Below are 25,826 nucleotides of genomic sequence, written 5' to 3' on the forward strand. Positions count from 1 at the left end.
TATTCCATTATCGCTAATGGAAATGGATATTTTGCTAGAACTGCCATCGATAGAAGAACTTACATTGTTTTTCGTTAACAGGAGATCTTCCAGTAACGATGTTGAGACGAAGTACTTGCACAGTGCTGAAGTTTTATAGCCTGCAAATGACTTCGTTTTAGCCACAATAAGAAATGGGATACAACTTGATTTCAAATATATCTGCAATATAAAAATATTACAAGAATAAAATTAAATACCGTGCTGTATCTGTATGTAACGGTCGATCTGTCTAGTTCTATGTTAAACCAAGTACTGTAGTTTTTATGTCCTTTGAGTAAATGGAAGCGTGCTGCGTAGAAAATAGAGTTTATGGTAATCTATACAGAATTCTTTAACAACGTGTTTTGTAAACATAGCAATCTAGTTACTGGTATGTTACACTGTTTATGCATGAATGAGTGATGATACAGAAAAGGATTAATAAAAGTAGTTATAGCAATCATGACTGGCTGAATGAAGATCCAATGGATAGCCGAAAAGTATATTGTACGACATTGGATCATTGTCGATTTCATTGCTACAAGAGTAATGTATTCAAGGATTACGTCAAGTATTGAATCCATCATGGTAAGCCTTCTTTTTCTCCATAGTTTTTCTATTCCTTGATAAAATATAATGTTCAACATCAAATTTGCACAACACCTTGTCTCTCTCTCTATCCACATCTAAAGACGCCACTTAAATAAATCATCCATGATATTTTACACAGTTCAACCAGTAGAAACAGCGTCCAAATATGCTTGGACGTCTCCTTTGTCTATTTGTACAGCAAGAATCCAATACAAGCATCTCTCATTTTCATCTGATTGGCTGCGATAGAAAACAGTAAGCAATGGAATAGTCTAAAAGGCTAAAAGCTTGGACTGTTCGCGTATACAACAGGGAGAAAAAATTGAAATCGCTATCGTTCAATGAGCGAAGAGGATGGTTTGAGCGGCCTGAACATCGATGACGACAATCGGATAGCGATCGCCAGCCAACTGACGGAAACTATCACTGTCGAATGCTAGCTTACTCGACTGCTTGTCAACAACTCCAATGCAAGAAATAAACTTAGCTAGCTATCCAAGTCCACTTACCTAGAAGATAACTTGAATTCAAGAGGAAAGCAACGAGCAATAGTCCGATTGATGTTGGAGAGACGAGCAGGCATCCAAGGCAACCCTTTGAGGAAGAAGGTTGAACCAGGCATCCAATGTCTGTCAGTCTGTTTGGCTGTACTCCCCTGTCACGTCACGCCGTTCAGTACGTCACCCATCGCCAGCCAACGGCCTGCCTGGTTTGCTGGTCTCCAGCCAGACTAAGCTTTAGACTGCGCTTCAAGGTCTTGTTTGAGCATTCGACTGGAGTGTTGTCCCTTGGCGACCGTTCATACAAGCGATAGCTCTCTGTCGCTAACAGCCCATTACTCCCTATCCTTGACTATAGGCAGAAAAAGACTTCAACAACAAGAGCTGACTTTCACCAACAGCGCTCTGCAGGAGCTAGTTATGGCCGATCTGGCAACAACGCCCGGGCTAAAATGATCTAGGAGTAGACTTGAGAAGGAGCCATTAGCTCATTTAACTACAATTCTGAGAAGCCAGTCATGGCCGATCATACAGCAATGTCCAGATTCATAGATGGCATCATAGAAGTGATGAAAATGATCCAGGAGTAGGAGGTTTAGCAACAATTTTGAGGAGCTAGTCATGGCCGATCTGGCAACAACGCCCGGACTAAAATGATCTAGGAGTAGACCTGAGAAGGAGCCATTAGCTCATTTAACTACAATTCTGAGAAGCCAGTCATGGCTGATCATATAGTAATGTCCAGATTCATAGATGGCATCATAGAAGTGATGAAAATGATCCAGGAGTAGGAAGTTTAGCAACAATTTTGAGGAGCTAGTCATGGCCGATCTGGCAACAACGCCCGGACTAAAATGATCTAGGAGTAGACCTGAGAAGGAGCCATTAGCTCATTTAACTACAATTCTGAGAAGCCAGTCATGGCTGATCATATAGTAATGTCCAGATTCATAGATGGCATCATAGAAGTGATGAAAATGATCCAGGAGTAGGAAGTTTAGCAACAATTTTGAGGAGCTAGTCATGGCCGATCTTGCAACAACGCCCAGACTAAAATGATCTAGGAGTAGACCTGAGAAGGAGCCATTAGCTCATTTAACTACAATTCTGAGAAGCCAGTCTTGGCTGATCTTGCAACAACGTCCAGATTAATAAATGGCATCTTAGAGGTGATAAGAATGATTTAGCAGTAGACTTGAGAAGGAGGTTTAACAACAATTTTGAGGAGCTAGTTATGGCCGATCTTGCAACAACGCCCAGACTAAAATGATCCAGGAGTAAACTTGAGAAGGAGCCATTAGCTCGTTTGACTACAATTCTGAGAAGCCAGTCTTGGCTGATCTTGCAACGACGTCCAGATTAATAGATGGCATCATAGAAGTGATGAAAATGATCCAGGAGTAGGAGGTTTAACAACAATTCTGAGGAGCTAGTCATGGCCGATCTTGCAACAACGCCCAGACTAAAATGATCCAGGAGTAACCTTGAGAAGGAGCCATTAGCTCGTTTGACTACAATTCTGAGAAGCCAGTCTTGGCTGATCTTGCAACAACGTCCAGATTAATAGATGGCATCATAGAAGTGATGAAAATGATCCAGGAGTAGGAGGTTTAACAACAAGTCTGAGGAGCTAGTCATGGCCGATCTTGCAACAACGCCCAGACTAAAATGATCCAGGAGTAGACCTAAGAAGGAGCCATTAGCTCATTTAACTACAATTCTGAGAAGCCAGTCATGGCCGATCATGCAACAACATCCAGACTAATAGATGGCATCATAGAGGTGATAAGAATGATCCATGGGTAGACTTGAGAAGGAGGTTTAACCACAATACTGAGGAGCCAGCCATGGCGATCTTGCAACAACGCCCAGACTAATAGATAACATCATAGAGGTAATGAAAATGATCCAAGAATAGACCTAAGACTTACAGTAAGTCTACTCCTGAATCGTTTTCCTCCTCTGTAGGATGATATAATTAGTCTGAAAGTTCTTGTTAAGATCGGTCATGTTTCTCGGAAGTGCTGTTAAATGAGCCATTGACTCATTCAGTAGCACGTCTGAGAAGCCAGTCATGGCCAATCTTAGAAGTACAGATAACATCAAAGTAGTGATGAAAATGATGCAGGAGTAGACTTGAAAAAGAGCCATTGGCTCGTTCAACAGCCCTTCTAAGGCAGTCATGGCCGATCTTAGAAGATCGCCCAGCCTAACTTATATCATCCTAGAGGCGATGAAAATAATGTAAGCACGAGCACGACTAAAAGAGAGACGGACAGCAGATTGAGAAAGTGACTTGAAGAGATCAGGCTTGGCTAGCTGTAATCACTGGTCAAAGCTTTCTCTTTTCTTTGTTACTAGATTCTGAATAAAGTGATGCAGCTGACTTTGCTCAAGACTATATTACATACTTTTTCTTATCGCAGTTACCTACAAAAGGCAAACCCAGATCAAACTCAAAATTGCAATCGCCAATTCCATTATATTTCAGCAAAATTGTAAAATGTCAAACATACATCATGCCTCCTTTAAGGACATCATGAAATAAATGTATTTCTAGAAGATACCGTCTCTCTGTCGATCAGTAGATGCTGATAAAATTCTAAGATTAACATAAGCATGTACTAATGTAACATCAAAGCCAAACATTTATCAATCACTAAAAATCTATCCTGGAACAGCGTAAGGCATCATCATTTTACTCCGGTATACCATAATGTTGTACAGCCTACGATCGTATACTACCAATACTACAATTTACTGTTTACATACCAAGCTATAAGATGACTACTATTATACTTTAGATCGTTAAATAGAAATAATTGATGGTACTCATAACGCCATCATGGTAAGCCAATGTGTATTCCTAATCTAACAATTCACTTTATGCACAATTTCCCATCATCGCATCATCACAAAATAGAATACCATTTTGAATTTAAACTATAAACGGAGAAAGAGATTTACAATAATGATAATTTCTCCTTTAAAGTCAATTGTCCACAACTTAAATCATACAGTAAAATGGTCAATACTTTGAAAGAACCGACTCTTTCAACATCAACCTATATTTTCGATTGCAACGTGTGACCATCCAATCAATAACGAATACATACTACTAACCAACATTACATTAGGCTTATTATAGACAACGACAGTTTAGCAATTCCTTATATCGATCCAATGAAAAGTATTGGTCATATCGTAATTTCTGCGTCTTTCAATTAATCAAATTTTAATATGATCTTAAAAATTGTCAATCTGCCACAAAATAATAACTTGAGCGCTCCATAAGCTATATTATATTATATTAAAGTGTTTCTTTAATTCTTTAACCAAAAGCCAATCGCCTTTTTGCATCTCATCTCTAAAATAATTCTTCAAGACATCGATTGAATCTCGACTAATCTGGTTTGTAAAAAAGTTATGTACATTTCAATCATACATTTCATAAATGACATTCTCATACAACTCAAGGTAAAATTATTTAAAAATATACCTTGCTGACAAGTAGATTAGTAGCATCGAAATGGCGCCCGTATAATTTAGGTGCATCACCACCAATATTTTCGATCTTTATGCAAACTTCCTGACCTTTCTCGCCGCATTCAATCTGTTTATGATTCATTTCTACACTTGTAACAACACCAATATCTACGTGCTGTGACATAATAAAAGTAGTCTTACCATTTATTCGCAAACTCATCAAATCCGTAAACACCTTTAAAGTAAGTAAATATTTGTATACCTCCTTAGTTAACGCTGTCAGTGGTGTACCACTTCGAATGGTACCATCTTCGATGCGCACTCCAACAACGATCGGATCGCGAGTATTGAAGATATATTGGGGTGCGATACGCAACTTTGCTGGAAATATTGCAAGATGTTTATGCTGTTCCTTTAATTTTTTTATCGCTTCCTAAATAGTACAAACGAAAACCAAATTTTGAATACAGATAAATTTTTGTAGCAATCAAGAACGCCTAGACCATAGTAAATGGGACGTACTCCACATTCAATGTTATTAACAGTTATTTATAATAATGTATACTTATACTAATATCATAATCACACTTCCCAACTACTACACCTGTTAAAGGTACTACGACATCCCTCACCTCCCTAAAAGCCATAAATTTATCAAATAAATGATAAATAATATCTGCAGAAAAGATTCTGACACCAAGTTTCTTAGCCATGTCGGTAGCATCTTGCTCAATTTTCACATCAAAGGCTAGGATTACGGCATATCTAAAATGAACGTTGTATTTTCAGAAACTGTTCAGCTTATGCACCTAAGAAAATGAAAACAATTACTTGTTAACATTACGTTCTCTGGAAACTTACTGAGCATCATGTTCCAGCATTACGGATGCTTTCATAACGTCCTTTTTATGCACAGGACCAACGTTAATACCTGAATACTATTTCCATTTAAGAAAAAAAATATATACCAACTTAACTCGTTTCTGCATTGTATCATGCATAATAAAAATCACTCATTTCTTGAATTATTGCGAACATACAGGAATTTTTGACGTTTTCAAAAATTCTATTAAAGCTTCTAACGAGCCAAGAGTCGAAGCTTGTACATAGACACCACGATCCGATAATTTAATAGAATTTAAGGATTCTGCCAATCTTGCGCTAACTTCTTCTTTTAGTATATCCACTTCATCTGGTTTCTTTGCAACAAGTACTGATGTACCAGCCAAGATTTTATCAAGATCTTTTCCGATAATTTTAATGCCTTCTGCTGCTTCAATTTCGCTATGTTGTATATATTGACTCTACAAAACAATGACAATCGCCAGCATATAAAATTTATTTACTGTACAATACGCGTATAATATGTGGCTAACGATACTATTATTACCAACCTTGACGCGAATTTCTTTCAGCGGCGGTGTTGTTAATAAAGCACGGGCTTGTGTTACAACAGGACCATCAAAACTGCTAAAGACTAACGTATCTCCTTCTCTCAATTTTCCGTTAGTTAGTACAACATCTACAGTAGTTCCAAGGCCAGGTAAGGCTTTTACCTAATAAAACAGATATTAGCTTATAACTTGCACCTCTATTGGAAATAGGTAGAGAAATATTCACATCTTTTAAACGATACTACCTCCATAACGCTACATTCGATTTCATTAGAATAAGAGAGTCTTGTTGTTAACATTGTCTGGCTCAACTTTACAATCAGGGCAATCAAATCTCCCATACCATCACCAGTTATTGCTGAAGTTGGTACAAGTGATACAAATTTTCGTGGATCTTGATTTTCGTGAAATAACGCAGCATTTAAACCCTACAGTAAAATTTTCAAAGGGCGTTAACATTTACGAGCTAAATTTAATTGTGTAATTCATAATTACTGACTTGCTCAGCCAGTGCAGTGATAGCAATTCTACAACGGTCATCAAATTCAAGTTTAACATTCCGCTTTTGTTTCTTCAACGCATCAGCAACACTCGTATGAGGAGCTTTCTTCCATTCAAATAATCTATCAACCTAATATTGAAGCAATAAACCCTCAATGTGTGAACATTTCGTCACATTTACATAGCTATAGATGAAATCTAAAAAAATTTAAACCTTATTTAAGGCAACAATAAATGGGGTTTTTCTCTTTTTTAACAGATTAATCGATTCTATCGTTTGAGGTTCCAAGCCATGCATGAGATCAATTACCAAGATAGCAATATCACACAAGGATGAACCACGATTACGAAGATTACTAAACGTTGAGAACTGCTCATTAATACTTTGAGAAAGCAAACACAGTAATCTAGACCAATCAACTATGCAGGTATCAGGCAAAAAAATACGATACCTGAAAGATTCATGTCCTGGAGTGTCAATAATTAATAATCCCGGTAATTTTAAATCAAATGTAGCAAACTAGTTCAAAAATTAAATTTAAGAATGACAATCCGTAAGTTATATGGTACAAACATTTATCCGTAAATTAATACATTTGTATGGATATTCATTAGTATTGTTATTATTCAAACGCAGGCAGCATCTAAATATTTGAAAAGTACCTCCTTAATATTTTTGGTTTGCTCCCTTATAGCTTCGACTGGCACCTTCGTTGCACCGATTTGCTGTGTAATTCCACCAGCCTCTCCATCTTGTACATGAGTCCGCCTTATCTTATCAAGAATCTTTGTTTTACCCGTATCCACATGTCCAAGAACACAAATAACAGGGGCTCGTAATTTATTAGGGTCGCGGTTTTCTTCATTTTTCCGCCTACGCTCCTATCAAGATTTTGATAAAGTATTTCTTTCAATTAAAAACTACATAAAATAAACTTGAACAGCTGTAACATCATCTTTATTTAAATTTTTCTCATTACTTGTATCCTATTTAAAGCTCTTTCACGCCGACCCTCAGCAGTAGTTGTGTCATTATCGCTATCGCTAGAACTTGATTCAGAAGATGATTCTTCTTCGTCAGATTCCTCCTCGCTTTCCGATTCTGCTACAGGTGATTGAACGTCAGGAGCCTTTCCAGCTTCTTGAGGTATTGCTTCGTCGACCTTAGCTTCTAAATGTATTTATATAATCTTGATATAATTTTGCAGATCCAGAAATTAATACCCAATTAAATATTTAATATACCCGTATCATCTTTATCATCAACTTTCTCAAAATCCAATTTATCCCATGATTCAGCAGTTGCATTGTCATCTTGAGCAATTTCTTCTTTGATTCCTTTTAAAGAGGCAATAACGGTTAAGCTTATATAAAGTTATATAATAACAAGTCGACAAACTTTAACCGTGGATAATTATCAAAGAAACAGTTAATTTTAGCTTTATGCTTGATTACTTATTACCTTCAATAGCTACTGACTCTTGCCTTTCTTTCATTACACTAGCACTTTCCTTTACAGATGCATCAGTTTGTTCTTGCGCTGACTGAGCATTATTTTGATTCGATTTCTTCTTCTTGCCATACACAACCCGTTTTTTAGGTTTTTCCTCATCCGCTTCCAGACCGGTATCTGGGACACTAAAACCTTGCTGTCTCATACTTTCCAAGCGAGCTTCAATTCTTGCTTTTTCTTGTTTTTGAGCTTTTGTCAATAATTTACCTTCTTTTTTGAGCCTTTCTTTACGTTCCTATTGAATCCAATAATGTAGGTTACTTAAATGCAAGAAGCTGTTTGATACCTATCAATTCTATTTCTTAGGCTATTTAACATTGCTTCGAAAATAAAACGGTAACCTTTTCCTTTTGCTTCTTCCGCTCACGTTTCTCTTCCTCTAAACGTTTTTTTTCTAATCGAAGACGTTCTGCTTCTTCTTCCTTTCTTATTCTTTCTTCTTCCGCTGCTTTCATCGATTCTTCTTGAAGTCTTCTTTGTTCCAATGCTTCTTGCATTAGTTTAATTTTTGCTTTAGTAGGCTTTTTTGTTTTCGAGGCGTCGTCTTTTTCACCCTTCTTCTTCTTTTTTCTTTTCTTTTTCTTCTTACCTTCACCATCGCTTTCATCCTCTGATCCTGAAGAAGCTTTTTCTGCTGGTGGCTGTTCTTCTTTCTTTCCGGTTTCAGGCTTACCTGAGCATCAATTTATAACACAGCCATCTTACACAAGACCATCATTAACAAATCAACAAAATTATCATTTTCGGTGTTAAACAGCTACGTACCATGAGTTGGCTGTTCCGTAGTTGCATCAGCAGAAACTTCAGCTTTCTCATTACTTTCTGAGGCTTTAGACTCAGTTACCTTACCTACGGTATAAACATAAAATTAGCATGAATTCTATGTTAACGATCATAGTCGGTGCCATAATGTATTTCAAAAAATGCAAGCGACCTTTCGGTTTCTGTTTTTGCTGTTTTTCTTTATCAGCTAACTTCTTAAGCCTTTCTCTCTCTTTCTTTTCTGCTTTCTTTTGAGCAGCAGATTTTATTACTACGCCTTCATCATTGTCCGTCTTGGTGGTTTCTTTGACCTATGAAACAATGCATATTTTACCGTGGATGGAATTAGGCATAATCTAATAAGACGATTTCTAACGCAATACAGATCAGATTAGCAAATAGAAGACATTAAGAAAATGTTGACAAACCTTTTCTGTTGTTTCTGTTTCAATATTTTCATCATTAACTTCTCTATTAAGTTATAAATATGTAGCATAAAGTAGTCGCATTTATATCAATAATTTTAAATAAAATTGAGCATCCGTACCTCGTCGGTTTTTCTTCAACGCTAGCTGTGTCAGTAGCAATGCCCATTTCCTTCTTTATTTCCTCCAAATCATCATCACTATAATGCGAAAAAATTGTTAATTTTATTTGATAAGCTAAAAAAGGTAAGGTATTTATCATGTATAATATTACAGTATTTATGCGTATAGAAGAAAATTTTTCATAGTGTTCAACAGGCAAATCAGCAGGCGCTTTATATTTTAGTTATTACTAACAGATTCAGCAATAGCGCAATTTAATATGCGACACGATCATTTATAACGATATAGCAACCCGTTAGCAGGTAAATAGCCACGCCTAATATTAATTTTAGGCATGCGATTACTACTATGTGTCATTTTCTGATCAAATACTGTAACATTCATTATTACGCTGTATCGTTAAAGTACGACATACTAATCGTCTATTTCTTTCTTTTTCTTGTTTTTCTTACTGCGACCTTTCGATTTCTTACTAGCTGCCGCCTTTTCATCTTCTAAATCCATCTCTTTTATTAAGTCTGCCAGATCGTCTTCATCGCTAAAAGTGATTGAATAGCAACGATAGTTGTGCAATATCTTTAGACAAATTGCAGACAGCACTAATATAATCAACAAAATACGTAACATTACAGTATTTCTCCATGTGTCTTTCCTTTCTTCTTCGATTGAGTCTTGGGCTGAGCTTCGCTTTCAGGCTCTTCTTCATCCCTATGAAAATTGTATATCAAAATAAAATTTAGACATGGACTACTTATGGCGTTAAGCCTACATCAGTATCGACTTTTAAATGGGGATAAATAACATTAATGTATGAAATATAGCTAATGAATAAAAATGCTACCATTTTTGTTTCGTTTTCTTTCCCTTCGACTTGGCTCCTTTCTTTCCAGGATTTTGATTTTGACTGGCATCATCTGCTTCCGCATCAGCTTTATCATCACTAAATACGAAGTCAACAGTATCAGTACATATCTAAGTTGAATATAATAATGGCTTCTATACAGTCAGTATGGTAACTGCATCACGTATAAGTATAAGTCATTCAAGACAGTATCCAGCATTGCTACCATCATACTGTTTCTAATTATTAATTGGCTTACTTAGGGTTTAAATCTTTGCCACGGCCTTTGTCGTTTTGGGGGGTTTCAACTTCCATTGGTAACTCATCATCACTGCAATAAGGTCATAATTAAAAACATGATAAGAAGGATTCAAAATTAGCAGCATGTAGCAAAGGATTCATCTACAGCCTCTTATTGTAATGTTCATTCGATTTAAGTAAGTTCAATGCTAATAGCCGTTGAATTGATCCTTGCTCAATGGAGAGTCTAATAGACTGACAGTAAGCTGTCATAGCACTTACGAATATTCCTGGCCCTTCTTCTTACGACCCTTCTTATCATTTCTTTTAGCCACTGGAGCAGCAGCTAAACCTTCCTCATCGATATCGATAGTATTTTCAACATCAGCACCTTTAGGCCTATGGTGCAAGTCATCGATACGATATTAAAAAATTAGCTATAATTTGGACTGGTGTACAACAGAATTAGTACATAATATCAGAGGCAATGTAAAAATACGATGGGCTAATTTCTAGAGAAAAGTATTTAGTAAGCAAACAACTACAACAGAAATAGTGCATAATATCAGAGGCAATGTAAAAATGCTACGGGCTAATTTCTAGAGAAAAGCATTTAGTAAGCAAACAACTGCATAATACAACAATTAGTTAGTTACAATACAAAATAGAATATTTTAAATGTATATGTACTTTCATGACCATAAATTAAGTGATAAATCACAACTTCTCATGATAACGGAAGCAACTATTCTATTATTCAAAGTGAATTAATAGAGTAAGGAATGTATTGAAGTGTAGCCTAATGTCGCTGATGTTGATGACAAAGTTTTAATATCTCATTGATGTCATACCAAATCCCATTTCAATTTTCTACCTCCATGTCCAAAATTATCGTTTTAAGAATCAATTTACTCTCCAGAAACCATCATCGATGACAGTTTCAACATCTTGTTCTTGCTACATGAAACCGCATTTCAGTTTCCATTTTTATTAATTATTGATTACTATCATTAAAGAATTAATTTTCTATCCTGAAATTGGCATCGTTTCCAAACTATCATAGAGTAGTCATTGCCCAAATCTTATTTCTGTTTCTACCTCTATCCCTGAATTATGTATATCATGAATACATGAATCTATTTTCTATCAGGAAACTATCATCGATGATGTTTTCAAGCTACCGAAGAGTAGAGAAGTCATTGAAGAATCCAACCTAGTTTGTCTTTTTAGTATCTTTACTGCACGATTTTGATCAGTGTATGAGTAACTAAGTATAGCTTAACTTTAGTCATGCTGATGATAAGCTTTAACATCTCATTCATCCAATATAAAATTCCATTTCACTTTCTACTTTTATGACCGATCAGTATCATTCAAGAATCCATTTTCTATCGTCAACCTGTCATCGTTTCCAAATTACCGTACCATAGTTATATAGAATCGAACATGGCATCTCAATACCTATACTACATGTTTGTTGGATCTGTCTATGAGAAATTTAGCACTTCTTCCTGTCACTTATGTTGCTAATAAAACTTGAATATCTTATTTACGCCATATCAACGCTATTTGAGATTCTACCTTTATCCTTCCATTCAATCCTCAATCAATCCATTTTCTATCCTGAAATCATCATTGATGATGTTATCAACCTACTGAAGAGCAAAGTAGTCACTACACAATCCAATAAAGCCTATTAAGTATCTTTACTACGCATTTTGGATGGGTTCCATCGCGATTTAATACGAGTATAGCCAAGTTGTAGTCATGTCGATGATTGACTTCAATATCTCGTCTTTGCCCCTACCAAGCCCATTTCAATTTCTACCTCGATCCTGATTGGTATCACTAAAGAATCCTTTTCCCATCCTTGAATCATCATGTATGAAGATTCCAAGCTCGAATTATACACACTATTCATTACAGAATTAGCAAAGACAACATGATATTGATGACTACCACTCCTCCATGGATTTTTCACCCAAATAAGAATATTCCTCGACATTTGTAATCCTCGATTGCATTGCGATCATGCACGTCGCTATAATGCAATCAGACTAGCTTCCATAGGATCAAGCCCATATCCTCCATCATGGTATTGTCATTGAAGGGAAGAAATTGAGTAGAAAATGGCGATAGAACATGGATGATGGATGCAATGAAACATACTCATCCTGTTGACTATTGAAAATGAATTGCTTTAGGGATCATTTTCTACTTACTGCTCAGCTGATTTTTTCTTGTCCTTCTTAGATTTAGCCATAATCTCTTGACAATAATTCAATCCTCTATCCACTTAACATCAATGTACCAAGACTAATAGTAATGATCCTTTCACTCCAGTGCTACTAATACACAGTTAAGATGGATAACTTGCAAGTTGAATAAGCAATTAATGGCCAAATGGAGCAAATTGAGCAAGATGAGCAAGATTGGAAGAGGTTAATGGATGCCAAGTTCCACTACCACGTTGGAATTGGCGTTTTGACCAGTGGCCACCGACACCAAGCTATACTGTAGCCTAGAGTGTAGAGTCGTTACCCAGTCAGTAGAGTATCGAGGGTTCAATGAGTCATGGTGGGGTTAGGTGGGGTGTTGTAGGGTTTAGTCTACTGTATGATACCGTCGTTCCATAATATAGAGATAGTATGGGATTACAGTCGGCACACCCAAGCAACTATCGACTATCTTGGAAGTTTGCCGGGTGGAGTCATGCGTTTCCGAATCATACGCTATAGTAATCAAGGAATAATCAACTCTTGATTGATACATCCTATAGCAAGAACCCAGTTGGCCCACATGGGAATACTGAGTTTGCGCAACCGGTACGCAACCAGGCCCTGGGAGAACCTTCAGTCTATCCGTCGTCTCCGCCTAAGATCCATTTGGCATCTTCTAGTATTTGCCAGACTTGTTCAAGTTGACAATATATATGTTATATATCCAAATTCGAGTTTCAAAACTTTATTTACTACTTCCTTTGGCATAATTGTATGTATTAACATTTCCAGAAGGTTTTTGATCAGTATCGAAAAAACCTTTACTGAAAGAGTCTAGGAATAATTAATTAATTGTCTAGAACTCGTGGTATATTGACAAAGCAAGTACTGCTCAAATAGCTACTGAATCAGGCTATATTCTATTTAATGTTTGTGCAAACAGCTATGTCTTTGAGATACACAGTTATAGCCTTGATATTCTTGGGATTTCTTTGGACAATCCTGAGGAAAATGCAAGCCGTTCCTTAGGAAAGGCCAGCCAATCTACGCTAGTGGTAATACATTTGTTGCCTCTCTCCGTCCAAGGGCTGAACTTTAATGTCCCAGTCAACCTATTTCTTCTAAGTATAGCAATTATCATTAGTCTGTACTGCTCATTGCAAGATCAAGCAATATCTTTATTCGATATATAATTGATTACTGCAACGAAATGGCTGGAATTGACTTCGACATTCCTTAAGATTCAAAGGATTGACCGTAGCAATAGCGTAACGAATTATCGTTCTGGATGAATTCGAGAGAAACGACTAGCCTATATCGTATTCAGCTCTATCTTAGAAGACTTGACTGTGGCGGATTCATTTCGTTAAGTAATCATGACCATGCTGCTCTATACGAGCTATCCTAAGATATACAGATAGTGACATGCTACAATTTCTTTTACAATTCATGCTACAATTCAGGTATGGACAGTCTAGGAGCAATAATAACCGTGCTGCACTGCGCTATCATAAAATAAAATGATTAATCTCGCTCCGCTTAATCCAAAATCGCTTCCGTTTAGAGCTGCGACTGCATACAGTATATCTGAATACTTCAATGATATGTCAAGCATTGCCTCGTAAATAAGATACAACAATAATATAATCTAATTGCATATCAAATGGCAATGTGTACAGTATATCATTTCCATACCTATATACATCGCTATAACGTTCAATCGTTAACTAGGTATGAGCAATGATTATGATTATGGTCAATAAAATCCATTTTATCCATAAATAAATCAAGATAAAAATACAACCATGTTTCATATCAGATCGAAATTCGATAACGCGTATAGTTAGCATCTATAAAATTTCAAGTGCCGTGCAAATTAGAAAGGCTAACCTATTCCTTTTCATTCATGCTGTCTTGCTTAGCAAAAGCTAAAATTCCCATCCTCTTTAGCGGGCAACGTAGGGCAATATTTTGAGTTATTGCTTCCTGTACGTTATCCATCGGGTAAGCGTGGCCACTGCTACAGTCTCATTAAAACTTATTCGTGGAAAGGCTTACGGTAGTTAAGAAATGCTTATGGAGCACATTAATCTCCACTGGATCAAGTATGGAGGAGGTTGCACTTAGTTCGGGCACCATATGCATCATATAGTAATGATGATTTGCCCAAATAGAATTATCGAACGTGTGTTACAGATTTGCAGGATACAGCATGATATAATATTATATTCTAACAATCCGAATAGGTAAGCATTGCCAGTGGACAAACTACAGTCGCATTAAAGCTTATTCTTACAATGCTTAGCCAAGAGTTGTTAGTGAGAACTACAACCTGTAGGGATGCAATAGGTAGAACTACAATCTGTAGGGATGCAATAGGTAGAACTACAATCTGTAGGGATGCAATAGGTCATAGTTGGATGTTCATAACTGTACAACCCTTGCATCGTTATAAGTGCAAGGCCAATGATGTTGAGTTACAATCGCCAACGCGATGGCATAATCATAGGCTCAGTGCTCGTGAAGAAGTGCAGTCTCTACGGTAGAAGAATCAAGCAGAGTGCAGCTAATTTTTGCCTTTGTACAGTCTTAAACTTCAATCCAAATTTGGTCTTATAATTATATTCTAAACCTGCAGCACAATATAGGTTACTCCAAAAGTCATAGGCAAGCATTAACATGAGTAATCCTAAGGACACCGCTGCAGGCGCATTGAAACTTATTCTTGCAAAGCTTAGCCAAGAAAATTCTATCAATCTCTACAGTAGAAGAACGAATGAGAGTGCACCCAATTTTAGGCCCCCGGTATTTCAATTTCAATCTAAATTTGGTCAATTACATTCTAAACTTGCCACACCGTACACATCACTGCGAAGTATTAATTACTACTAGAAACCCTTGAGAGAGGGCCATTTGTAATGTTTACTCCGTCAATAGAGCAGAATGTATCCCAATTTTGGCACCATACAATGTTGAAGCTAAATTTAGCCAATTCTAATTCTACAACCTGGAGCACAGTACTGAACTCCAACAGCGCAAGCATGTAACCATTCATTCATGCTGTGTTTATTCGTACAGGAGCCTGGACCAATAAATATATAGTCCAGTCCAGTTAGATAAACATCTTGTCAGGTTCACTTGGCAGTTTCTACTGTATTAAAGAAGCATAGAGTATAGCAGATAGACATTATTTGAAAAAGAAGACGAAAATCTCATCTACAATCTTTGATCACGAGCTTCGTTTTCGATACATTCATAAGAATCAATTGTTGATGATGGCTGGCTTTTTGAAATAGAATTCAAGATTGGTGAAATTACTAACGTGTTTATTACCCTTTCTCATGGCCGCAAGTGGATATTGGACTTATAGATCTGACATATCAAATGGCTTTAATGTTCCCAACCCTTGCAATGGAGCAACGATTTGGAACGGCATGGGTCACTAACAATCGGGCGGAGGCGGCCCCAGAAATCCATTTGGATTAGCTTTTGCATCGCAAGGAAGAACATAGACATTAGCACTATGTCAAGAAGATAGCGATGGAGACGGTAAGACAAACGGTGAAGAATTAGGCGATCCTCAATGTACTTGGACTAAAGGTGCAACTGCCAATAGGACAACTAATCTTTCACATCCTGGTGTTTGTGAACCCATTAACTCGCTTGCCTGTTGTTCTAAACAATCATCGTGGCTGTCCTGCATGAGAGATTGCTCATCAATTTCCACTGAACCCTCAACAAATGCTCCAACTCCATCCAACCTAATCACCACAAGACTAGTGCTATTAATTCTACCAGTAGCAATGCCCTATAGACGACGGCCTCTGCCACATCATCGAACGGTGCTTCTACAAAATGGACTTTCCGCGGTATCATAATCAATCTCATGGCGATACTATTTCTATTTGCTCTACAGTAATTCCCTATCATCATGTTGCTAGTCTTTCTTATGTACCAATATCCTATTTAAATTAATTAGCCTAAATAGATAGGGATTAATACGATGCTTACTGCTTCTCACCTACTAGAATGAACTAACTCATAATAATCCACTGTCTGCCATTGAATGGCTTCTATAATTATACCATCTAGAAACTAATATAGATAATTTAAAATCATATTTCTAATATATATTGTGGCTTCACTGCTTAAAGGATTCTTGCTTGTATAAACGATATAATTTGTCATTCTTTCAAATACTATGCATGCTGCTAGAACGGGCCCTTATGTAAGGGATACCGGTAAAAGCGTTTTTTGGTAAGGCAGTCGTTAAGTATTATAGCGGAAAAAGAAGGCATAGATTTGCTCCAAATAGATCAGTCGTCAATTCCTTAATTACTAGACTTGATATTATATTCCACAACAGTTTTTAATGCCTTGGTCACCATGCTACTGTACAACTTTATAGATTAACCCAAAAAGAAAGACCCCCGTATATCCTAAAGGTATACATTATTCCAGTGGCTATTCTGAATATTTCATTCCATTATTTTATTTCCTTAGCTGCTATACCATTATCTTGCTATGGGAATCCTTCTTCTGTTCAAAGACGTTAGGAAACTTATAGGAATAACAATAATGATCAATCTTAAGTATTTACGTCATGAATCATAATATTGGCCATCCTATATTTTCGCTTCATGACTTCATTTTTCGTCGCTCTTGTACTAATGCCGGCCAACTTGATCGATGATAGATGTAACGCTATAAATGATTAAAGCATCGACAATGAAAAACTGAAGAAATAAGCCTATCATGAGCTCGGTAATTTTAAAAATGAATTTAGCAGAGATTAAAATTCTCCTCCCTTTTGCTGCTCTCGTAATCTTAAATAATATTGCATTCGATGGCATTGATATTGAATAACAGATCATGAGGTAAATCAAATAACCATCGGAGAAATAAATGATAATAGATCGTAAATAGTGATAGCCTTCATTATCAGTTGTTAGAGACTCTTATTCCTTGCAGTTGCCCATTTTATAACATCTCGTAAAGTATCAAACATAAAGAGATGTTCACTTCGATTAGACCAGTAAACGATCCTATTGGCCATCTCCAATATTGGACTTAATGATTTCATTTTTAGTCGCTAGCTAGCCAGTCAATTTCCTACTCGCCAAATTCTTCTATTTCAATCTCACTGTAGAGAATATTGCATTAGAAGGCATGGATGGCACACAAGAAATTGAGGATAAGTGAAATCACAATGAGGGAAATAGAACGATACCCGTCATAAACAGAAATAGTCCTCCTTTAGCATTACTTACTGCCTGGTAAAAGATTTTTATTCCTTTCGTTTGCTATTCTATACACTGTAATATCAAAATTGGCTTAAAAAACTAAACATATGAGTAGATACACTTTGATTGACTCTGTAAATGATCGCATTACTTGTCTCGAAATTTTGACATCATGACATTAGTTTTAATCGCTAGCTAACATGCAAATTTTCAATTTGCGAAAATTCTTCTCATTTCAACCTCAACGGAAGGGTAACCTAGTAGAGAATGAACTAATAAGCTGTAGGCTGCTACACAATCTCAATTAGATCGTAACCTATCCATAACGTTAACATGGATTGATTTCGTCTAGTAACTAGTGGCAATAGGGTATCCTGTCATGTTCTACACTATGTAAGTGATGAAGTAGATGTTAGCTGAAATTATCTCTTTGGTAGTCGTAGGAACAAATACATTTATGAATTAAGTTGCTGTAAGAGAGTATGGTATTCGATATAAAAATTTCTGTATCAGCAAAACCAATATGGCTGCTACTTTATTTATCCTAATAATTTATTCTTCCTGCTGTTATGGTAATGTTTACCTCTCCATTTCACCGAATAACATACACTCAACAATTGATAAAATGTCAACATTGTGATAGTCATAAATAGTGATACGTAAAAAGACACTATCTTAAAATCTTTAGCATGATCGATTACTTCATCCTTTACTATAATACAGAAATTCATAAATCCTGACAATAAATAGCATACAGCCAAATATAATCTTTCTAAATATGAAGTATGGACTACCAAAATAGCTTAATTCATTTCAAAATTAAGAATAACTTGGACGTGAACAACTGTTTGATACAGAGTCATTATAGCAATGTTTAAATACGCATACAAATATATTATGGGCAGGAAATAAATAATAAATTGTCGTCTAACTACGTCATAAACTCTTTACAGTTACACGGATCTAGGCAATAATGTGGCGTAAATCGATAGACTAAATTGATCATTATTTAAGTAAGCAAATAATTATGCCATTGCTAAATACATTCAAAATGATAGATTCTGACTCACTCTGATGATACTGAAACCTGATTCTATCTTATTAAATAAATACGGATCTAGATACTCTTTACAGTTATCTTCACGCAGTCCTAAATTACGCATTAAATCTCAACAAGGATGAGTCCTAATGCACAGCCAAGAAATAGCATGGCGTAATTTGATATTGTAAATAGTGATCGGCGACAAAGTAAGTATATTTGCTCAATATTACTGTAGAATACGCTCGAAGTAGATGGATTATGGCTCATTTCGATGATACTGAAACTTGATTTGCATGTTACGAAGCACGTATGGATCATGTATAACTTAAACATCAATTTGGATGAGATTTAGAACATTTTTACCTAATTAAGCTACTTTCTTGCTATCGAATGATCGTCAAATAAGATCATATCATTGAATGCAAATCTAGGAAGTAATATGGCGTAAAATGCTAGACAAAATTGGTGATTAGATGACAAGGTAGGTAAGTGAATAGTTGCAATGCGGTTGAATACATTCAGGATGGTGTTTCTGGTTTATTTCGATGAAATTGAAATTTGATTTTCCTGTTATATAGTAGATACGGATCTGGATACTCTTTACAGTTGTCTTCATGAGGTCCTAATGTATAACTTAAGTCTCGATAAGGACTGGATTGAAGACCCTTATTTCCAATTCGAGCTATTTTCTTGCATACATTGCATAAGCTATTCCTGAGCGACCTTAAGTGAATATTATAATTTTCTCGCCACTGAAAATACGAGTTATATAATTTATCATTACTTGCTACTTTTTCGATATAATTGGCCAATTCTCGGACATTAGCAAATTTCAAAGCATCAATAAAAGATTGCGGAGGTAGAACATGCCAATCAGAGTAATTGGCTCCACTGATAATAATCGGAATTAGGTTATTTTCGAAAGCATTTCGATATGTCTTTTCCGTTAAATAGCCATTACAAACGCTGTTTTCTAAGCTTAAATAAAATTTATAATTGGACTGAATATGTTGCCAACAATGTTTATTTCTAGGGCATTTCTGACCACATCGACCAAAGACATCGACATTAGTATAATTTTGCAATGCACGAATGATATGCATTCGATGTGGATAACACTCACTAGATACAATGGCAATCATTCTGGATCTATTTGCAGCATATTTAATGTTGGGTGAAAATCCATTGTGATACCGGCCACGAGTAACATAGCCATAAGGCGAAGGAAGATCTACTTCTTTCATGTAATTCATGATCCAATCGAATGTATTATTGAAAAATTCTTTTAGTAACGGTTTTTGATCTAGTTTCAAACTCAGAGGACTCTCTAAAGTATAATAAATCCATCGCTGAAACGGAGGCTTTACAGTATTATTGGGTAAGCTATCCGTATCTTGCAAAATGTTTATATCGTTTCCATGGAATAATACAGCATCAGCACTAGAATAATAATTTCTATCACTAGTAAAATGGCACTGCACCGACGATAATCCGCAAGAATGATAACCAAGAGGCTCTGGCCAACTATTAAAAAACAAACCAGTCCAATAGAGTATCCTTATAACTCTTAACGGTTTTGCTGTCATTACTGTAGATGTCTTTATCGTTTCATTTCGAGAATCCTTAACGCGTTTATTAACGCGTTTAATAATATGCTTTAAAAGCATAACCGGCGTTTCAGTAGGATATATAAAATAAATTAATGTGTACATAGTTAGAATTATACAGCAGTATTGCAAAATTATTTTTAAATTTTTCCTAGCCATGATGATTCATTATTGAAGATTTGTTTCCTAACAATCATTTCACCATATTTCTTCAAAAGAAGCAACAATAAGGATTGCCTCTAAACTGAGATCCTTTTTAATTTATAAAACCAGGCTTAGATAATGACCGAGCCAAAAAGGATTAAACGTTTCCAAAAATATCTTCTAAATACTAAAAAGTGAGTTAAATATAATTGCTAGCACAATAAAGCAAAACTAGCCGTCTTGAACTACAGAAGCTCACAATAAAATGACGCTAAAGTGTCGAAAGGCTGGAATTACCTTCGTAACGAAATAAACAGCAACTGTCTTCGTCTTCTACAAATAGCTTTATCGTTTATTTAGTCACTGGCTTTCATAGCGTCATCAAACTAATTATCGGTAAGCCTTTCAATCCGCTTAATATAGAAAATTAACCGGTAAAACGATTTATATATTGGTCAAGACTTAAAATTTGGCAATCAACCGCAATTAAGCTAAAATAAAATCCATGCCGCAGCTGAATACAACTATCAGCGCCATTTATTATTTAAATAAACCTATAGATTAGCTTATAGCGATCTGGAAAAGTAGTTGAATGTCAGCATCTGTTTGAATTTTCGTCTTTGAAGAGACTCTTAAGTGTTTTCTTTAAGCTATATGATTTTCTAAGCTATTTCTTAGTATTTATTACAGCTTTCTACCTAATCTTTTTCAACAGGTTTCTCCTTGCAGAAGTGGCTAAATGGCTGCGCATGCTTCGTGCATGCAGAAGGGACTACCCTCGCTCAGTTTCTATGGTTTCTGCTCATTCAATCGATATAGACTACTGCTCTAGAATGTAAATAAGCAGGTAGAAACTTTTTAAGACTTTAATACGTTTCTTATTTATACATTCAGAAGTTTCCAACTAGTTTATTCGAGAGTGATGTCAGACAATGTAATAGTTTTAAAAAATCACAATGGATCTTCAGTAAAATACGCGTACTTCAATATTTACTGCGAATAAGGATAAAAAAGTTAAAATCTTGACCGTAAATAGGGTCTGTTATTAGCCGGCTGGAGTTAGTTCAGTCATACTTAGTTTCCATAGTTTCTGCTCATTGAATCGATACTTACTACTCTTTGAGGATTTCTTCTTGGCAGTCCTAAAGCATGAGAATACGACAGCTAAATTCTGGACAAGGACAAGAATGAAGACACTTTCCACCTACTCGAGCTATTTCTCGTACAATCAATTGACCGTTAAATTATGCTACATATCTGAATGCACATTGAACAAATAAGAAATAACATAGCTTAAATGGATAAAAAATAATTAATTATATTATTAGTTGATAATGTAAGAGGCGCATAGCTAGACCATGGGTGAGTGCGTTTAAAACGATTCATTTCGATGATCTAAAATTCCGTGTTATTAAGTAAGTATTGATAATGCATAATTTAAATCTAGATATGGATAAGATTTAGGATACTTTTGACCAATTTGAGCTGCTTCCTAGCAATGGAATGGTCGTCCAATTACGCTATATACAGTAAGTGATTATACAACTAAAAAGTTACGTGGCGTAACTTGATAGACTAAATTCATCATGAAGTGGCAAAGTAAACGAATGGTTATACCATTGCTTAATTTATTCAAAATAGATAGATTCTGATTTATTTAAATGATACTGGAACTTGATTTCCATGTAATTGAGTTTATATAGGTCTAGATAGTTTTGATATTTGCCTTCACTCAGTCCTAAATCATATATTAAATCTCGCCACAGGAGATGGAGAAGACCTCTTCTCTATCTCATAGGCAAGTCTTGATGCACAGCTAGCTAATATTATGGTATAGATAGATAGATTAACTTGATCATTAAATGACAAAGTAACTAGATTTACTATTGTTAAATAGGTGAAAAATAGATAGTTTCTGATTTATTTAGGTGATACTGAAGGTTTATTTCCATGTTATGATAGGCTTAATTGATTATTAAATGACAAAGTACGTAAATAGATTTACTACTATTAAGTACGTTCAAACAGATAAATTCTGATCCATTCAGATTATACTGAAACTTAATTTCCATGTTATGACATTTTTCAATACATTCAAATAGATTCTAATTCAATTAGATAATACTAAAGCTGATTCCATATTATTAAATAAATGTAAATCTAGATGCTCTTTACAGTTGTCTGCATGCAATCCTAAATTATACATTAAATCTCGATAACAAATGTATAACCTAAATATCAAAAAATGAGATTAAGGACGCATTTTAGCTGCTCAAGCTATTTTCTTGTAATGAAATGATCGTCAAATTGTACTATGTCATTTAATGCAAAACTGGAAATTAACAAGACGTAAATTAATAAGCGAAATTGGTCGTGAGATAACAAGGTACGTAAATAAATAGTTGCACTACAGTTTAACACATTCAACATGAATAGTTTCTGGTTTATTTCGATGAAATTGAAATCTAGTTTTCTTCTTATTCAGTACATGTGAACCTCGATATTCATTACAGTTGTCTTCATGAAGTCCTAATGAGGTCCTAATGTGGAACTTAAATCTCGATAAGGACTGGATTGAAGACCCTTATTCCCAATTTGAGCTATTTCTTGCATACGTTGCACATACTTCCCTAGTACGACTGGACTTGAACATTATAGTTTCCTCACCACTGAAAATATGAATTATATAACATATCATTACTAGATACTTTTCTTAAATAATTGGCCAATTCTGAGACATTAGCAAATTTTAAAGCATCAATAAATGAATGCGAAGGTAACACGCGCCAATCAGAATATAATTGGCTCCACTAATAATAATCGGAATTAGATTATTTTCGAAGGCATTTTGATATATCTTTTCAGTTAAGAAGCCATTGCAAACACTGTTTTCTAAGCTTAAATAAAATTTATAATTATATTGAATTTGTTACTAACATTGTGTATTTCTAAGAAATATTTGACCACATCGACCAAAGACATCGACATTAGTATAATTTTGCAATGCACAAATAATATTCATTCGATGTCGATAACACACACTGGATACAATAGCGATCATTTTAGGTCGATTTGCAGTATAGTTGAAGCAGGGTAAGAATCCATTGCTATGCTTGCCGCGATTTACATAGCTATGAGGCGAAGGAACATCTACTTCTTTCGTGTAATTCACGATCTAATCAAATGCACTGCTAAAAATTTTTTTAGTAACGGTCTTTGAATTAGTCGCAAACTCTGAGGACTTTCCAAGGTAAAATTAATCCATCGCTGAAGCGGAGGCTTTACTTAGTTATTGGGTAAGCTATCCTTATTTTTTAAAGTATTTAAATCATTTCTGTGGAACAGTACGGCTTCAGCAATAGGAAAATAACTTTTATTGCTATTAAAATAGCACAATACGGACTATAATCCGCAAAAGTGATAACCAAGAGCTACTGGCCAACTATAAAAAAGATCAGCCCAATAGAGTATCTTTATAACTTTTAATGATTGTATTTTCATCGCAATAGATATCTTTATATATTATTTCGAGAATCCTTGGTGCATCTTATAACATTCTTAAAGAGCATAACGGGCGTATCACTAGGATAAATATAATTTATTAATGTACAGAAAACTAGAACTATATAACAGTATCGTAAAATTATTTTTAAATCTTTCCTAGCCATGATGATTCATTAATTTATTATTGAAGATTTTTTTCCCAGCAATTATTTCTCTATAATGGATCAAAAGAACTAGCATTACCCATAACTTCTAAATTGCGATCTTTTTCGACTTATAAAACCATGCATAAGCAATGACTAACCAGTAAAGAATTAAACGCTTTCAAATGCGTATATATTTATAAGTATGATACAGAAAAGTTTATTCATCTAACTGTTGGCACAATAAGCAAAAATAACTGTCTTGAACTGTAGGAGCTCACATATAATGACCCATAGGTTATTAAGCGTACTTGAGCCGGCAACCAACCACGGAATGACCTAGAATAATACCGTATCCATGCCACAACTGAATACAACTTTTGATGTAATTTGTTTTGAAAATAATCTAACAGACTAACCTCTAGCGATCTGGAAACGGAATTAAATGTCAGTAACTATTAAAGTTATTTAAATATACAAGTAGGCCAATACTTGAAATCAGCAATCAACTGCAGAACGAGTTTGAATAATACTATGTCCACACCACAGCTGAACGCAACTATCGATATAATTAATTTTGAAAATAAACCGACGGACTAGCTTCTAGCGATCTGGAAATAGAATTAAACGTTAGCAACTACTGGAGTTTTCCGTTAGATACCACACGGAAAAAAGACTTAGAAAAGGGCCTTTCTCTATTTAGAAGTTTGCTATTAATGCTTTCAGCAGTTTTTAATTAGTTTTTAAAGAACGATTCCGGTATAGGGATAGTTCTAGAAGAATTGTAATGTCCCTGCAGTAAAACTATTTCAATTCTGACTGAAAGTCAGGACAAAAAGTTAAAATCTTAATTGTTACAGAGTCTGTCATAAGCCGATTGGTGCTGGCTCTTTCATACTTAGTTTGCATGCCTTTCATGGACTGAATAGAGGCTTACTACTATTAGGTGTAGAAGAGGGTAGAAACTATTGATGAATGGATCATAATATCAATATTTTTTTACGTGTAAAATTCATTTGTAATGGCGTAATATCCAAGCATTTACCAATCCTACGCTTTATCAATAACCGCATCTGCCAGAATACGAGATATCGTAGTATCCGTTCATTATTGGTAGAAGTCCTTTTAAGACTTTAGTATATTTTACCTAGTAATACCATTATACTGGTAGAAGTCTTTTTAAGTCTTTACTATATTTTATCTAGTTATACTTTTAGTAGTTTCCAACTAATATCGCAAATTAAACTTCGCGAGTGGTCCTTTATTTGATATAGTAGTCGTCTTACCATCCTACTAACTTGAGAGATTTACAGAGTCGATTAGTACTGAGATTGACGAAAAGTGGTAGTAAGTTTGATTGAATTGAAAAATTACTTTATTAAACACTGATGTGATTACAATCTAAGTCCAACACGATAAAAGACTTGATCATAATTAATTACTTTTATATCATAACTTGAACTGGAAAATTGGACTTACGAGTATGTCTAGCATGCTAAAGCAAACTGACCTAATTATCAGTTAGTT

The 25,826-nt window shown here is 35.3% G+C and overlaps 2 protein-coding genes across 2 annotated transcripts; both read right to left on the bottom strand.

Moving 5' to 3' along the window:
• Window positions 1-4,412: 4,412 nt before the first annotated feature.
• TRIADDRAFT_61546 (uncharacterized protein) lies at window positions 4,413-12,660 on the bottom strand (the record flags this gene model as incomplete). The annotated part of the gene is made up of 26 exons (XM_002117521.1): window positions 4,413-4,520; window positions 4,612-4,773; window positions 4,861-5,031; window positions 5,231-5,363; window positions 5,460-5,536; window positions 5,639-5,902; window positions 5,993-6,154; window positions 6,238-6,420; window positions 6,492-6,623; window positions 6,708-6,876; window positions 6,946-7,013; window positions 7,157-7,375; window positions 7,474-7,664; window positions 7,739-7,831; window positions 7,956-8,241; window positions 8,348-8,679; window positions 8,772-8,855; window positions 8,941-9,079; window positions 9,197-9,239; window positions 9,316-9,393; window positions 9,732-9,854; window positions 9,947-10,024; window positions 10,158-10,256; window positions 10,417-10,488; window positions 10,680-10,796; window positions 12,620-12,660. 26 exons carry the CDS (start codon window positions 12,658-12,660, stop codon window positions 4,413-4,415), a joined length of 3,624 nt encoding a protein of 1,207 aa, XP_002117557.1.
• Window positions 12,661-19,419: 6,759 nt separating this feature from the next.
• TRIADDRAFT_32659 (uncharacterized protein) lies at window positions 19,420-20,568 on the bottom strand (the record flags this gene model as incomplete). The annotated part of the gene is made up of 1 exon (XM_002117522.1): window positions 19,420-20,568. One exon carries the CDS (start codon window positions 20,566-20,568, stop codon window positions 19,420-19,422), a length of 1,149 nt encoding a protein of 382 aa, XP_002117558.1.
• Window positions 20,569-25,826: the final 5,258 nt, after the last annotated feature.

The sequence above is a fragment of the Trichoplax adhaerens genome, genomic scaffold (genome assembly GCF_000150275.1).
Source record: "Trichoplax adhaerens TRIADscaffold_25 genomic scaffold, whole genome shotgun sequence".
Classification (NCBI taxonomy): Eukaryota; Metazoa; Placozoa; class Uniplacotomia; order Trichoplacea; family Trichoplacidae; genus Trichoplax; species Trichoplax adhaerens.